At 48.3% G+C, this 16,772-nt stretch overlaps 2 protein-coding genes across 3 annotated transcripts; both read left to right on the top strand.

Moving 5' to 3' along the window:
• Positions 1-9,187: 9,187 nt before the first annotated feature.
• On the top strand, positions 9,188-13,348 carry LOC120677575 (succinate dehydrogenase [ubiquinone] iron-sulfur subunit 1, mitochondrial-like). Of its 2 annotated transcripts, none has more exons than XM_039958730.1 (2): positions 9,188-9,936; positions 12,883-13,348. In XM_039958730.1, the coding sequence occupies exons 1-2, from the start codon at positions 9,266-9,268 to the stop codon at positions 13,052-13,054; spliced, it is 843 nt and encodes a 280-aa protein (XP_039814664.1). In that variant the 5' UTR covers positions 9,188-9,265; the 3' UTR covers positions 13,055-13,348. The 2 variants fall into 2 exon arrangements, with proteins under 2 accessions (XP_039814664.1, XP_039814663.1); XM_039958729.1 differs by having other exon boundaries at positions 9,190-9,936; positions 11,335-13,348.
• Positions 13,349-14,165: 817 nt separating this feature from the next.
• On the top strand, positions 14,166-15,083 carry LOC120677574 (photosystem II core complex proteins psbY, chloroplastic-like). The gene has a single exon (XM_039958728.1). It carries the CDS (start codon positions 14,354-14,356, stop codon positions 14,954-14,956), a length of 603 nt encoding a protein of 200 aa, XP_039814662.1. The 5' UTR covers positions 14,166-14,353; the 3' UTR covers positions 14,957-15,083.
• Positions 15,084-16,772: the final 1,689 nt, after the last annotated feature.

Genomic DNA, 16,772 nt, shown 5'->3' with positions numbered 1-16,772 from the left:
GGAGTGGCATGCCCCCGTAAATACCTCGAAGTGCCAGGGGCAGGCCGGGGACGCGCGGGTGGGAACGGTGGCGTGCGGGGGCGCGACCTGGCGGGGAGGCTTCGTGCGCCGTGCCGCCCGGCGTGGCACGTGCGCGTAAATACGGGCGGTTTCTAGGGGTAGTTTGGTCTTTTGGTGGGGTTCTGTACAATTCCGTTGCGGCGGGAGGAAATGGTTGCAACGGGCGGGGGCGGTTGGGGTGGGGCGGGTGAGTGGATGACAGGTGGGCCATCGGGTAGGGGGAGGTGGGCGGCGCCGGTGGGTTGATGGAGCTCGTGACCCCACCGCTGGGAGCTGGCTGGCTTGACTGCTTGAGACTCTGGTCACCGTCCTCTCTCTATACCCAGCTGTTTTTGCTTGTGTCATCCTTGCTAGCGGTTGGATTTTAGCCGGACCCTCTTTTTTGAAGTAAAGTTCAAAGGAAAATGTTTAGTTCTTTGAAAGGACTGAAAATGGGCATTTCAAGTGATGCCTTAGGTTTCCTTTCTTTCTTGTTTGTTTTCCATTTCCGTGATATACTTTCTATGCTATGTGGATTGACAAATTTAGGTGGACATGTAGGATGGATGGCGTTTTTTATTGGAGCGTTTGTTTGTTTATACTCTTTGAACAAATCTCGTGAAGTTCACGGGTACAAAAATAGGATGTTGCACGCAGGTGCTCCATTCAAATTTGTTACGGTTGAAAGAGATACATGAGATATGATTTTATTGTGCACATGTACTCCGATTCAAACACGTTACTTCTCTCTGTTCGGCTGCATGGTGGAAAAGCGGGCTGATTCAATAGTATTTTGTGAGAGGGAATAAGTCGAAAGCAGACAAGCCAAACAGAGAAGTGAATATATCAACGAGAAGTCAACAACATATAAGATTAAACATACACCTTTCTATAAGAAAACACTTTCATTTGTGAGATAGAAATGAAGAGAGATATCAATCAAGAAATAAGTTTCCCCACATGAAAAATAAAGAAATAATTCTTCAACTTTTGTACATACTTTGGTCTCCCTCTCTGTATATATCCTTCCTTAGCGATTTCTTTGCCCCTGCCTTATGTTAACCCGATGGCCCATACAAAGAACTATTTTTTTATTTAATTTTTTTTGCGAGGCACTCTCTGCGTCCTGATTAAGAAATCACTAGCAATGCTATCCTATGTTCTTCCCTTTCCCGTCTCAGCCTATCATCTCCTGCCCCTGTCACAAGAACCAATGCGGTGGTTTAGGTTAACATTAGCACAATAGCATGTGCCCTTTGCTTTTGTGACAATTGCTTTTCCTCTGATTTTGTTTCTTGTGCAGGTGCAGAGATGGCCAGCAGATGGATGGATGGATGGATGTTTGGGACCTTCTCTTCCTGCCTTTTTCCAATTGCTTGTTTAATCCGCCTCCCTTCTTTTAATGAGGATCCGGTCGAAGCCGACAGGGGCTAGCCGGCGGCGACCAGACCAACGCTAGTTGGCGTCCGGCGACTTGTTTAATTAGCGCCCCGCTAATCACACACAATTAGCGAAGCCTAATCCTAATCCTAATCTAGGTAGGGTGATTGCATCTTTTGCAGGCATGGCCTTCAACCAACTGGTCAACCAGGCTCGCTGGAGACTGCTGCTGAAACCGATGCCGCCGCTTTATTCGCGGCCCATGCTGCCCCTCCGTTTGCTGCATCTGTGACAGAGGCTGTGTTTGGTTTACACTAGAACATCCCGCGCACTTTTCGCGCCCTATCATGATAACATTATATATATATAGACGTGGCCGAGTACAGAATTAGAAGTGCTAGTGAAATCTTGATATTTTGTTCAATCAAAGAGATCTGGTTTCAATTATCCCACAAGCTCCTTGGTAGAATTAGCTCACAGTACACACATGTATAAAAATTTGAGGTGTAAGCACAGCTAGTGAGGTTTAAACATCATATACAGGAATGTGCTCTTCAATTGGCACACAGTAGATTGGACACTTCTTGCACTTCTTAGCAGAAGACCTAATACAGAGAAAACTTTCAGTTTAAGTCAGCACGTGATAAATGATTCCAAGCATTTGTCCGCAGGGAAGACTATGCATCTCTCTCGTAGCAGATCCTAAAAAGAACCTTCTTCCGAAACTGTGAAAAGATAACTGCTAACAGAGATGGTGATGAACGTGCTAACAGGTTATAATTTGAGCCCCTAAAATGAAGGGAAAGAAATTGGAAGGCAAAATTTTTGCAGTTGGTGGTATGCTGCTTGAAATTTGATACATCCATTTATGTGGCAAAAGATTGCATAATCAGACATCTTATTGTTAAAGGCATTCGTACAAGCAGATAATAGATCACTGTAAAAGGTATTTTTGCAGTAGAAAGATTGCATAATTAGGCATCTCAGTGTATATATAAAATGGTATCCTAAGACAATTACATTCACGAGTAAGCCCAGATGCTTAATTAATCACTATAGACACCTACTGACCTACCTCTAAAAATGATTGCATTCACAAATAATTTTGTGTGCATTCTACAAATCATTCATCGAAGCATGAGTGGCTATATATAGCAGTCTATGCTATACGCAAAAATATAACAGTCGATGTCGCCTAGCATTGAAATTAGTATTAAAATAATTTTCTAAAATTTTCTATTCTAGCATTATATTTTTCTAAGACTAAACTCTTATTAATCGTATTCCCTATACGACCTTGATGATGTATTTAAACCTATGTCTGGCATATGAAACAAACAGTTAATGTTTAGAAAAGGTGAGAGAGAATTGAGAAGATATGGCCCGTAGGGCCCACACAAGTGGATGGGGCCATCATGGGGGAGGGGGTGTTTAGAAAAAGTGAGAGAGAATTGAGAAGATATGGCCCGTAGGGCCCACACAAGTAGATGGGGCCATTATGGGGGGCAGGGGGCCGAGCTGCACCTGTGCGCCACCCCCCATTGGCTGCGTGCGCTGAGGGCTCCTGAGTTGACGTGGCGACGTGGGAAGGGGTCAAATAGTGTGGGAAACGCGGCTGTGCGTGGAGGAGCCAGCAGCCTTTAACGAACCCGAAACCCTAGCATGTGTAAGACATGTTAGGTTTATCTTATGCAAGTAGTTTGAGCCCTAGGTTAGAAAGCGGATTAACGACCCTATTCACCCCCTCCCCCTCTAGGGTCGGACACCCTGGTGATCCTTATACAATTTCATATATAGGCAACAAGACTGGTTAGGTTCTTTATCACTAAAACTAAAGGAGGCATGAGCATGTCCCTTCGCTGGTCATACGTATCCTTTTGCAGTACTCATCAGTCTCAAGTGAATACAAAATAGTGTCAATAAGAAATCAAAATAATTACTAATAACCTTATGTTGTAATGAATTAGTAATAGCAACTGGGTAGACAGTTACCAATCCATCTCGGGACAGACGAATCTGAGGAGGGGCATTTGAGCGCCTATCTTGATATACATCTGCTCTCCTTAATAGCTGCAGGGTCATGTTTTGCACAGCCCCAAAGCATGTTTGATTTAAGACTCTAGTAGTTCAAACCAAATTTCGGTCATAGCCAAACATGGGCAGTGCCAAATCAGAGCTGAAACATTGCCATTTGGTTCGTGACCAAGCCAAAGGTTGGACAATGGTAAAAATGAGTATGACATGTGGGTCCAAGGTATTATTATTTTTTATCATCAAAACATAATCAATATGGTCTTGAATTGAAGGATTAACTACCAGAAATATGGTAGTGCAACCCGTTTATAAATCGGATACCATATTTTGGAGATAATGTTGATTGAAAGTTCAAGGTGGGAAAAAATATTTAGTGCTGCCAACACGCAGGGCATAGAGGTGGAGTGGGATTGTGGGAGACCATCCCAGGCTAGCGGGCGACGCGTCTTCGCATGCCACGCGGCACGGGAAGTGCGGAGGGCGCCTCAAACACCAGCAGGTTTTAATTAACCCGATGATGATTTTTTTTTCAAAAAAAAATCAAATGTGTGCATGAAGTACTAAATGAAATTTATTTGTAAAATTTTTTCATGAATGGGTGTAACTTTTCGAGATGAATCTAATAAATCAAGTTTCATCATGATTGGCTACAGTGATGCTACAGTAATCACGGCTAATAATCCCCTAAATGTACGGGCAAAAACCTCATTAACTACAGTAGTACTACAGTCCCATAGTTTTGGAGGTAACTCGATAATTAGAGTTCATTTAGTACCTCTAATTAGTGATCAAAGCTGCTAAAAATTTTTATGAAATTTTTTTCACCCTCTAACCAAACATGGCCAGAGGAGCAAAGAAAATCATCGCATCATCATCATGCATGTTCCAATCCAATCCAATCCAATCCCCGCCGTCCGAAATTGGCGACGCGCTGCGGTTTTGATTGTTATGATGATCATCATTGCTAGGTTCGGATAGGCCCTGATCATGATTGAGGCCGGGGATTTGCCAAGATTACTCGGCAAATTACATGCATTTTTATTTTTATTTTTATTTTTGGTGACCGTCAGGAAATCATGTGATTATCTTGTGATGATCAACCGGACTGCCCTACCTGCTAGTAAGGACCGTATTTGGTTAGATTTCATGGAATTTTTTTTCATCTTTGACTACTAATTTAGAGTATTAAATGAAATCTAATTACAAAACCACTTCCACAACCCCCCTGTAAATCGCGAGACGAATCTAATGAGGCATTTGACCGCGTGATTAGAGGGTGGGTACTGTAGCATCACTGTAGTAAATCATCAATTAATTACCGTCAATAGATTCGTCTCAAAAAATTACGCCCGTCCCTGAAATTTTTTTACAAATAGACTTCATTTAGTACTCCATGCGGACATGTAATTTTGATTTGACCCGTAACCAAACGCGGCGAAGGTCTGCAGAGTGGTAGACTGATAGGGATCCGGCCTTGGGGCGTTCGATTTGACTCTTCGTTTAACTTACGTTGGAGCTAAGGTCTGCAGAGTGGTAGACTGATAGGGATCCGGCCTTGGGGCGTTCGATTTGACTCTTCGTTTAACTTACGTTGGAGCTAGTACGAGCTAGGGACAGACAGGGAGACCCTAGCCCATCACACTATATACTTGTCCGGTTGTCCCAATGGTTCACCTTCTACCATCTTCTTCACAAGTCCTGTCCATCTAATCCGGTCTAACAAAAAAAATCTCAAGTCCCAACTGTTTCTATGGATAGGACATACTGATCTCCTTTCCCAGAATTTCCAGATTGATTTGCTACTTAATACAAGTTCCGTCAGTCCCATCTGTACTTTGAAACGATACAGGGAGTATATGTTTGCCCTATTTTGTCCAGTACAGTACTAGGGTACTAAAATTCTGGTAGACGCCTCATGCACTGAAGTGGGATCCTACTAGAACTCTGAGTGCGGCGTTGCCGCACCATTTAGAGTTGGCCAGCATATAACGCCAGTGCGTGGATGAGCATCGAGATGTACGCAAGTGATCAGTGTGAGGTTTTTCACTTTTCTAACAGGAACTGATAGAATATATCTCAGTTTTTTCATTACTGTTTCTATGATATATCAATCTTTTATGCCTCCGTGACATGCAATAAGCCAAAAAAAAAACACACAGTTACTGAGCACTGCTGCATATAACAAAAACTTTGTGCCCTACACATTATCTATTATACCTCCCCTCGCAAAAGACCATTATCTATTATACCTCAAAATTAAGAGATAATGCATAGAATACATTAAGTATTAAGTGCATGGTATTTTTGCTAGAAAAGGTTATTGCTTTAGAAAAAGAAAATTCATGTTTCATTTTTTCAGATAATAACAAGTTTACCATAACTAAGCACAGTAGTTTATTACCAGATAATAACGTTGCCGCGCCATTTAGAGTTGGCCACCGTATAGCGCCAGTGCATGGATGAGCATCGACATATACGTAAGTGATCAATGTGAGGTTTTATTGACGTGTAACAAATTAACAATGATGCACTTGTGTCAAAAGATAGGAGTTTCATAGCAAACATGGGCAGAAACTGGTTGAAAACTAAAATGACTTGGTATACGGAGGTTTTCCATTTTTGAGGGAACATGAATAATATATCTTGGCTTTGGATAAAAGATATAGTAAAATTCTGGAAGCTGTGAAAAATTCCAAAGTGAATTTTGGCGACAAACTTTTTAAACGAGTTTAAATATATTGATATGATAACGTGTAGTCTGCCTCCTGCTCAGAGGCTCAGTTAATCAAGCAAATATGTCAAAAAAAATGACAGTAAAGTGGATCCGAAGAACCATAGGTCGTGGATTGTAAGATAATCCAGATCTTTCTGTTTGTTTTACAGCGAAGTATGGAAAAGAAGCTCCTTCATTAGTGCAAAACAGGCGTAGCGGATTGCTTTGGGTGACCTCACCTTGGGTTCAAGGTCTAAAGCTTGCTTGCTTTGTCAGGTACTAAATGGCAATATCAAATGGATTTTGTTTGATTTATTGGGGGAGTCGCTGATCGAGAACCCAACGTGCTACTGGTGGCCGCCGGCCGTGGCACCGCTGGAAGTGGAGGAGATGAGCGCTGCCGTGATTCTTGTGCATCAGTTCGTCGATGGCCAGCACATTGCCATCCAGTGAGCTTACTGCACCAGCGCTCCTAATGGACTCCGGCGTGGTTACTCTGCTAGCTGCGATAGGCGCTGTCTTTGTCAGAGATCCGATGAGCACGAGAGCCCAAGGCTGAGACTATGCTGGCGCTTCTGCTTGACGGTGCGAGGGGCCGCCATCTTGCTCAGCCATCAAATTGAATCCATCTGTTGAGGACATGAGCAACAACGAGGGAATGATGTGAGATAGCGCTGTTGACTAGAATCATGAAGGGACGAGAGCGTGACCGTTTGAGACTCGAGAAGAATCGAGACGCAGTCTGTTCCTATGGGCTGTGTGCTTGATTTTAGCCATAGATGAAAAATCCGACGGTGGAGAAAGAATGGCGATGTGGCCCAATCTCCTGCTCGAGCTGATGGGGCAGATTTCGTTAGGTAGAGATGGCTTCAACTTTTGTGCTTTTTTTTTTTTGAAACACCCTATGGCTTCAACATATTTCACCACCATCTGATGGTAGTCGAGGAAGGCAGGTAAAAAGCACATCAGAGTCTGATCAGCGTTACTGAACATAGTCACAAAGTTCCTGGGTCGACCGGGTCGAGGAACGGGGTCGAGGGTCGAGGGTCGTCACTTTATAAAATTATGGTACGAAGGGGGTATACATCTATGGAACGATAAATTATTATGTGGGACGCGACCCTGATTCATCGGGGTCGATATCTTCGGGTCGATAAAGACAAAAACTATATATATGCTACTAATGAAGAAACTAATCTGCACAAGCATATAAGAAACATATAAAAGAGTACATTTAGACCATGCTACACGTACTCAGCTCATTGTCTAACAAAAACCACACCAATCCACTGTCCTTAACCTCCTTATCCCAATTAAATCTGCTAGTAATGGGGCTGCGACCCCTTTCAAACCGGGACACGATCCAACCTTGAATGGGACACTGACCCTCTTCGACCCCGACCCTCGAATCGGAACGACGTTCCCGGGTCGAGGGACGAGGCATCGACCCCGAATCCTGTGACTATGTTACTGAATGCATTCTGAAATCTGAATGGTGTTCAGATACACAAAAATCCAGTGAATAAAGCATTTCTGAATTTTCTGATGGCGTCTTGCAGTCTTGCTCCTGCTGCCGTGGTTACTGAATGCTGCTAGCTGCTGCATGGCCATGTTCATGACCTCATGCTCTTTGGGCAGCTAGCTTTACCGTGCAATTACTGGAGTGAGCTAGGGCCAGCCGACGAACAGTATTACAGCGGCAGTACTCACACTACAGATGCTTAGCTGGGAAAGGAAGGTACAGCTACAGTGCCCCCCATTGCAGGGACAGCCGGGCAGGATCTCCATGGATCAGGACAAGCTGCAAGGACCGAGATGTCTTCATGGCGGTAAGGCCCCCCGGCCCGTAGGGTAAGGCGTAAGCGGAGTTAACGCCCACTTCAATGGAGGCGGCGGGTGGTACTTGCCTCTGCCTGCGTCGTGCTTGTGCCGATCGTCATCAAGGATATGATCTTGGGTGCAGAAACTGAATGCAAATAGGAAAGTCGTCTGGAATTCAAGAACCAACCGAAAAATCCTCTGCGCTCGTTCCAGAAACAGGGGAATACAAGTACCGATCCCCATTTCAGAGTACGGTCACTTAACTTCCGATCGAGAAAAAAAGAGAAGGGGAGTACGATCTTGTTTAGAGAGATTGCTGGAGAAGGGGATGCTGTGATCTGTGGACAGTATACTACCATGGCCTCTTAAAATGCTTTTTTGTTAAAAATGTTGAATAATTTTTTTAGAGCGATAAAAAAAATCTGGAACAGGTTTTCTCTTCAAAGAAGGAAGGAGAGTACTAGGAAGCGCCTGGAAACGGGAATGCGAATGAACAGGGAAGAGAGGAGGTACCTTTGGAATTTCCAGTAACACGGGCCTTCGATGGGCTGCAACTGCAAGCTTAAGTAAATGGAACGGCCCATTTGGACTTTGGGCTTTCATGATCAGAGGCTTACATGGTCCTCCGTGACACTTGTAGCCAAGACAGTAGACGGAAATGCTTGTTTATAGCCCATTCTTCAGTTCCATTACTCCCCATTGGAGTTAAAGTCCAAATGGCACCCATGGTCTAGTTAGTGTTTCTTTTATTTGAGCAGTTAAATTCACGATACAAATAATATTTTCTTCAATCGCAATCTTTGTTTCTTTAACATAAATTAAATGCTAAATCCTTTTTGGCTGCTCATTGATCCAAAGTACTTTTTTGTATTTTATTCCAAAAAAGTATGTCAAGCATGACATAAAACCCAAACATGGAAACGAAGAACAGAAAAAAGATTCAAGAACTATCCAAACTTAATCTGAAAAAAAAACTCTAGAAAGTCATTTTCTTGACCAACTTTGCTTTGTCATCTTCCGAACGGCCCACAAGTCGTCCACATCTCCGCTCTCCCACCCACAAACGAGGCCCAACCAAACCCCACCTGTCATCCACACTGCTCCAACCCTAGCACCGGCATTCCCATCCCTCCCCTCCCCGGCCCCACCCGTCATCCACCTGCCATATAAATAACCGTCCGTGCCCTCAGGCCCAAGCCCACCACGCGCCCCAACCTCCGAAAAAAAAAGAGAGAGAAAAAGGAAACGCCCCCCCAAATCGGAATCCGCACGCACCCCATGGCCGCCGCCGCCCTCCTCCGCCGCTCGCCGGCGGCTCGCGCGCTCCTCTCGCCGGCCCTCTCGTCCCGCCTCGTCACGTCCAAGCACCACTCCTCGTCCCCCGCGCCTCCGCCGCCGCCGAAGGCGCCCGCGGCCATGAAGACCTTCTCGATCTACCGGTGGGACCCGGACTCGCCATCGACGAAGCCGCACCTCAAGGACTACCAGGTGGACCTCTCCGACTGCGGGCCGATGGTGCTGGACGCGCTGCTCAAGATCAAGAACGAGCAGGACCCGTCGCTCACCTTCCGCCGCAGCTGCCGCGAGGGCATCTGCGGGAGCTGCGCCATGAACATCGACGGCGACAACGGCCTCGCCTGCCTCACCAAGATCTCCTCCGCCTCCTCGGCCTCCACGGTCTCGCCGCTGCCCCACATGTTCGTCATCAAGGACCTCGTCGTCGACATGACCAACTTCTACAACCAGTACAAGAGCGTCGAGCCCTGGCTCAAGCGCAAGGACCCGCCGTCGCAGGAGGGCAAGGAGATCCTGCAGACCAAGGCCGACCGCGCCAAGCTCGACGGCATGTACGAGTGCATCCTCTGCGCCTGCTGCTCAACCTCGTGCCCATCCTACTGGTGGAACCCAGAGGAGTACCTCGGCCCGGCCGCGCTGCTGCACGCCAACAGGTATACCACAATCACTAACCCCTTGATACTGTGATGGATGATTGATGAATGATGTCTGCTGGATCTGTCTGATTGTTGAATGGTGTGTGATTGATTGGTTGGAAGTCATGATAAGTCATGATACCTCTGCTGATCATCAAGTAGTTCCAGTTGATGTGTTCTGTGTAGATTGTTTGATGCAGTTGCTAGCTTAGGTGTGGGAGCCTGGAAATGATTGTGATCCAGGTAGATTGGTTATTGGACTGATTGTTGATGGATTGTTTGATCCTTATATGTGATGACCGTCTGTTATCTTGTTTGGTAGCAGTAGCACCCATGACAAGCAGTTAGATGATCATGATTGGGTGGCTGCTGTGACTCTAATTTGATGATAGGATCATCACAAGTGAAGAAAATTTGTTAAATGCATCTCTTGAGAAGATCGCTTAGACATCTTTACATGGTTCCGCTAGGCGCTAGGCGGATTCTAGGCGCTGACCCTCAGCCTAGAGCCTAGGCGGGATTAATCGCGCCTAGGCGTTGCTAGGCGTTTTGCTAGGCGTTCTATATCCATTCATATTTTACCTACAAAAATCTATTAGAAAAGAAAAAACAGGACACATATGGGCCAAATATTACATAAAAAGCCCATAAAACAGCCCAAGCCCAATTTGTAGCAAACTTATCTACCTCATCAACCCTATCCCTTCCATCCCGACCCCAACCCTATCCCTTCCCTCCCGACCGCGCCGGTCAGGGACCCCGTCCCAGCCTCCTCCGCGCCGCTGCCGCCTCCTCCGCGCCGTTCGCCACCTCCGCCGACCCCGTCCCCGCCGCCTCCGCTCCGGTCGCCACCTCCGCCGCCCCCTTCCCCGCCTCCTCCGCGCCGGTCGCCACCTCCGCCGCCCCCATCCCCGCCTCCTCCGCGCCGGTCGCCACCTCCGCCGCCCCTGTCCCCGCCTCCTCTGCGCCAATCGCCACCTCCGCCCGCCTAGATGGGCGACTACCCCCATAGGCGAGGCGACGGGCTTCGCCCAGCGCGTAGTCGCGCCTAATCGCCGGCTAATCGACGCCTAGCGGAACAGGGCATCTTTATAGGCATCATGGTTCCCAGGATTCTTCTTTTGTCTCGGCATAGAAATCAAATTCGTATATGGTTGATGTTTAGGTGAATCTATTCTATGATAACATTTTCGGGGAGTGGAGCGCTAACCTTCTTACAGCATGTAGAGTGCTAGTTTCTCCTTTCGTCTCTGTTAAATTAGTGATTATGGTCTACCAAATTTAAGATGCTAAAGTCAGTCCTTGTGGATCTTTTTGTCAACTGTTTCCTCGAATGATAGTTGTCTAATATGATTAATCTTCTTTGTTGTAAGCTTTAGGATGTTGCTAAGTCCATGACACGTTCACCCTTTTTAGGCTTCCGCTGTGGGGGACGCTTATCAAACCAAAACCCAACATGTTCATGCACCTTCAAGCTCGAGGATACCATGGGGTGGCAGACAAGAGAAACCTGCTGGACCACAAACGTAGATTGCTTGCAGAAAAATATGAGCTAAGAGGAAAGCTGTATAAGGCTGTCTGTAGGGACCCTGATCTTCCGTTGGATATGCGGGAAGAGTTTCGCTATAAGTTGTCAAAGTTGCCAAGAAATAGCTCAATGACACGCCTTAGAAACCGCTGCATTTTCACAGGCCGCCCTCGCGCTGTCTACAAGAAATTCCGCATGTCCCGTATTATGTTCCGCACATTGGCGAACAAGGGTGAACTGACAGGGGTAAAGAAAGCATCTTGGTAGAAGTTAACAAACCAGTAGATCAAAGCGCTAGCTCTGCAGTAGTCCAGCTAAATAAGGTTGTCTTCATGCAATCTTTCAGTGTTTGATCCATGAAACTGTCTTTAAGGTTTCTGACCAGCAGCCAATTTTATTTGAACATTTTTGTTGAATCAGTGTACTGTACTGTTTTTGTGCCTATTCAGCATTTATGAAGTCAAAGGCTTGTCCCGTATTATGTTTCTCAATGCATAAATGTTTTTTGGGTTATCTTCACACTTTGATTCATGAATTTGCTGTGCCTGTTTCTTGTATATGTTCATAATGCTTCCATGTTGCTAATGAAGTAGTTACTGCGCTCCAAAGCATCATCTTGTGCTCTGAATGATTGTGAGCATTGTATGCTTTGGGTACTTGATATCTTGAACCTGAGTGGAGACGTTAGTTTGTGTTTTGTGATTTTTTTTCACTTAATATTATTTGATTTAGTGTTGTCTGCCAACTTTATTCTAACTTCTGGACTAGTATTTTAGCAAGTCAATTCTTCATTGTGTATCTTGCTGATATGTTTAGCCATTTATTGTTCCAGTGTGTTATTTGATTGTGCCAGGATTCACACAGTGGCTGTTTACTTCACTTATTGATTATTAATCCACTTTGTTTGATGTTCATTTATAGGTTTTAATTTAGATAATAGGAACATGCAGTTTAGCTTTGTTTGCAGCTAGGATAATCAGTATAAATGGTCTGGTATACAATATGCTGCTTTCTGAGATGCTTTAGTCAAGTTGAGACTAGTCAAAATGAGTTAACAGAGGCAGTTTGGTCTTCCTTTGTGCACCATAAAGTGTTTTTGAAACTTTCAATGTCACCTTTTGGTTATAAGTTGTGAGTAAGTGCTTAACTATTATAATAAACTTGTTTTCTCATTGAACAAACGTTATCAATCTTGCTACATCTGTTTATGTTACAGGTGTCTTGTGTGTGCAAACTAAACATTTAAATTCAAGAGAGGCTATTTCACTTATTTTCACGTTCTAGATTGTATCTTCTATGGAGTCTTTCTATTACGGGCCCATTTGGTCCAGTTTGAACATTGAAATGGTTTGAACTTTGAAATTGTGATGCATTGGTGTATAAATGTTTGGCATACCACGATTGCTCCGTGCTATAAACGTGCACTGTTTCTCCAGGTGGATACAGGACAGCCGTGACCAGTTCACCAAGGAGCGCCTGGATGCCATCAATGATGAGTTCAAGCTCTACCGCTGCCACACTATCAAGAACTGCATTCACGCCTGCCCAAAGGGCCTGAACCCGGCTAAGCAGATCGACACGATCAAGAAGCTCCAGATCGACACCTAAAATTCATCGCGCCTTTGAAATCAAACAGCAGACCCTGTGGAAATTTGTGATGAACATCCCTTTTGTTTTGCATCGTGGTCTCTACCTGACAAATAAATCCCGCTTGGGGCCAACACTCTGGTGCTTGCAATTATCAGGTGGAGGTAGATTAGGGAGTGAACAATTGCTACCGTATTTCATTTTTCCGCTGTATCTAATTTGGTCGTCTTCCTTGCCTTGCGTTGTATGCTCTTATGGTTGCAGTCATTCATGGATGATTGTTATTGACTTTAATATTGGTTGCACATCACCGAATTGTGTTTCTTTTTACCTTTTGAGGTCGAGGAGTTATAGTGCCAGTTATCTTTGTTTAAACGATGTGATCGAACTATGATGCTTTCTCCGGTTCCCGTTGATGCTTTGCTTCCGATAGCCTCAGCCCAAGTTTTTCTCACGCTGGGCTAGCCCACAGGCCACAACGTCTTGCCTGCACCCGCCACCGGGCCTTCGAGATAAATTTGGGCCCGCTCAGCCCAAACGTGACGTATCTGGACCATATCGAGCCTTAAAAAAAAAAACAGACCACCGATGCTTACAGTGAGCAACTCCAGCCGCAGTTCTTGAATTAGACTCTTTAAATAGTAAATAGCCTTTAATTTTAAATTATACTAATAGAGAGCTCCCTAGAAATCATTTAGTAATAAAGGGTGGATGAGAAAATTTGAAGACCTTCCCAAAATAGAGCAGAATTTCTAAACAACACTCGAGTGAGATAGGAGGCTATTTGGATGGTCTGCTGAAATTGCTCTTGCACTATATGATACACAAGTGAAATAGTGGGCACGAATTGACCAGAATAACTAGATCATGGCTTGAAAAAAAAAGAAGGATCATGTTAGGATCTTCAGGGAGCCATGAGACCAGATGCTGATGAAACCATATTCTGGCACATTCTAGAGCGTCCTAGATTCATTTCATTCATCCTACAATTTGTATGCTTCCGGGGAAGCCTTTTCGTGCTCGATCTGGTTCCCCTGTTGCGTTCATGCGGGACCCACCCCGTTGCACCCCGACCAATGGCCTTCCGAGTCGCAGGATAAGGCGCCGATCCTCGAGCACACACACTGGCCGCCTCCTACCCCTCGCAGATAAGCCCGATCCCCGGTTGTAGAAACACACCGAGGAGGAGGGCCTAGCTTGCCATTCCACCTAGACCTCACAACGCCGATCGAGCTCGCCAAGCATCGTCGCGCGCGCGCGCACCTCGCCTCTGCCACCGCTGCTCTCGCGACAAAGCGGGCCATCAGAGAGGTAGCTCCAATGGCGACCATAGCCACGATGGCCATGCTCAAGCCCGCCAAGATCGTGGCGCGGTCGGCGCCGCCGCCGTCCACCAGCGGCAGCGGCGTGTCGCTGCGCAGCCTTCCGGCGGCGGCCAAGAAGAAGGGAGGCCTGGCCGCGTCGGCGTCGTCCCCGGCCGCGGCGGCGGTGGCGGGCGCCTTCTTCCAGGCGCTGGCGTCGTCGGACGCGGCGCTGGCGGCGCAGCGGGTGGCGGACGTGGCGGCGGCGGCGGACGCGGGCAGCGACAACCGCGGCCAGCTGCTGCTCTTCGTGGTGGCGCCCGCCATCGGGTGGGTGCTCTACAACATCCTGCAGCCGGCGCTGAACCAGCTGAACCGCATGCGCAGCCAGGCGCTCGTCGCCGGCGCTGGCCTCGGCGCGGCCGCCGCCGCGGGGATGGCGTGCGCGCCCGAGGCGTCCGCGGCGCAGGAGCTCGCCGCGCTGGCCGCCGCCGCCGCGGCCCCCGCCGACGACAACCGGGGCCTCCTCCTGCTCATCGTCGTCACGCCCGCCATCGGCTGGGTGCTCTTCAACATCCTCCAGCCGGCGCTCAACCAGCTCAACCGCATGCGGTCCGACTGAGCGCGCCGCCGCCGCGCCATGCGCCATGCGTTCGTGTATTAATTAGTAGTAACGTGAAGCGTGGTCTGCGTGCCTTGTCTTTCGATCTCCATTCTTGAACAAATCAGTACAGATCTTTCTCTCCCCATTTGCTTCTTGCTTGAAGCCGGCGGGATACCTCGTCGGCGGCGACGAGCTGCGGAGGAGCCCGGCCATGGCTCTGGCTCTCGGTAGCTGGGCCTTTGGTAGGCCCAGAAAATGCTCGTAGGCAAGGTCTCTGGGTTGGATCTCGGCCGCCTCTTCCGGATCTGATGGCTCAGATGACCTCATACCTGGACGGGAACTGAAATACCGACCTCGGGTGGACGGTGTTTCATCTGCCGTCCACACCCTGGACGGGGTGGGGCCGCCGGACTCCTCGCCGGCGCGCTCGCCAAGTTCGGCGCCGCCGTCGTGCTCTCCCCAGTCCTCACCGGTGGCGACACCGCCGTCTAGAGGCGCTGCTTGTTCATATACCTGGGCATTTCTCGGGTCGGGTCGGGTTTGGGTCGGGCCGAAAAAAACCCGGTAGAAAAACTCATGGCCCGAGCCCGCCCGTGGCCCGGCGAAAACCCTAAAATGTTGGCCCGAGCCCGCCCGCAGCCCGACCCGACGGCCCGCGGGCCGACCCGCTGACCCGACGGTCACCCACATGATCCCGTTGTGTGCTTGCTCCTCTCAAGTTTTCTTCCTGATTGCCACCATCCTGCTGCTGCCCGACGCCACCCTGTTGCTGCCCAGCACCCTTCTGCTGCGTTGCAATTGCTATAGCACCAGCACCAACCTCTTCAACTTCATCCTCCTCTTCACTACTAGCCATCGGGCTCCATGGGCTTGCCATGTCGTGAAGCAAAACACCAACGGCCAATCTAACAATAGGCAAATAAAGTATTAGTCAATGCAGCTTACAGAATAGAACTACAGAAGCAAGGGGAACTGCCGGTTTGCTGCGTGCTGCTGGCTAGCTGCTTGCCTGCTTGTTCCTCGGTGCCTCGTCACAGCAGGATGCGAACTGCCGGGATCTCGCCACCAGTTCTGAATGGATCAGGCCATCGCGCTCATCATGGAGGTTGCGTCGCTGCAGTCGTCGTCGAGGTGTGGAGGGGAGGGGGCGCCGGCGTCGTAGGTCGCCTCGCACTCGCAGTTGGGGTCTTGGGGAGCGGCGGCGCGGCGGCTGGTAGAGTGACGGGAAGGAGACACTGGATGACTGGAGGGGGAGGATTTTACGATTTAGGGTTTGCACTTTGCAGGCTGTTGGGTTGGGCCAGATTGCCAGAACATTGCGCATGGCCTGCTAGGCTGCGGGGTGTTTTTTTACCGGGCCGGCGGGCCGGCCCGCGGGTTTAATTTTAAGCCCGCACCCTACCCGAATTTTTCACCGGGCTAAAATCATGGCCCGGACCCGCCCGCCGTGTTCCTCGGGCCGGGTCGGGTCGGGTTTTTTTCGGGCGGGTCGGTCCGGGTTCTTCGGGTCGGGCGGCCCATGCCCAGGTCTACTTGTTCATCGTTTTTCTTCCATTCATTATCCTGGATCACCATCTCGGCGGACGGCGGCCGCGCCGCCACCATCGGCGGACCGCGGACCGGCCAGACCCTCCCCTTCGTTCCGGCGTGGCCACGAGGGCACGAGGTCATCTTCTTTGCCGGCACCGGCGGCGTTGCGCTGACTTTAAACATCTCTACCATCGCCGTCTCCTCCCCGCCGCGGCCTGTGTGCTGGGCCTCCGAGAACGGCCTTGAGCCCTTGACTATGGTGACCGCGTCCGTGGCCGACACCACCACCGGCACCGGACTCACG

This window comes from Panicum virgatum, chromosome 6N, assembly GCF_016808335.1.
Source record: "Panicum virgatum strain AP13 chromosome 6N, P.virgatum_v5, whole genome shotgun sequence".
NCBI lineage: Eukaryota > Viridiplantae > Streptophyta > Magnoliopsida > Poales > Poaceae > Panicum > Panicum virgatum.
The sequence above is the reverse complement of the archived record's forward strand: the minus strand, read 5'-3'. Positions and strand labels throughout refer to the sequence as shown.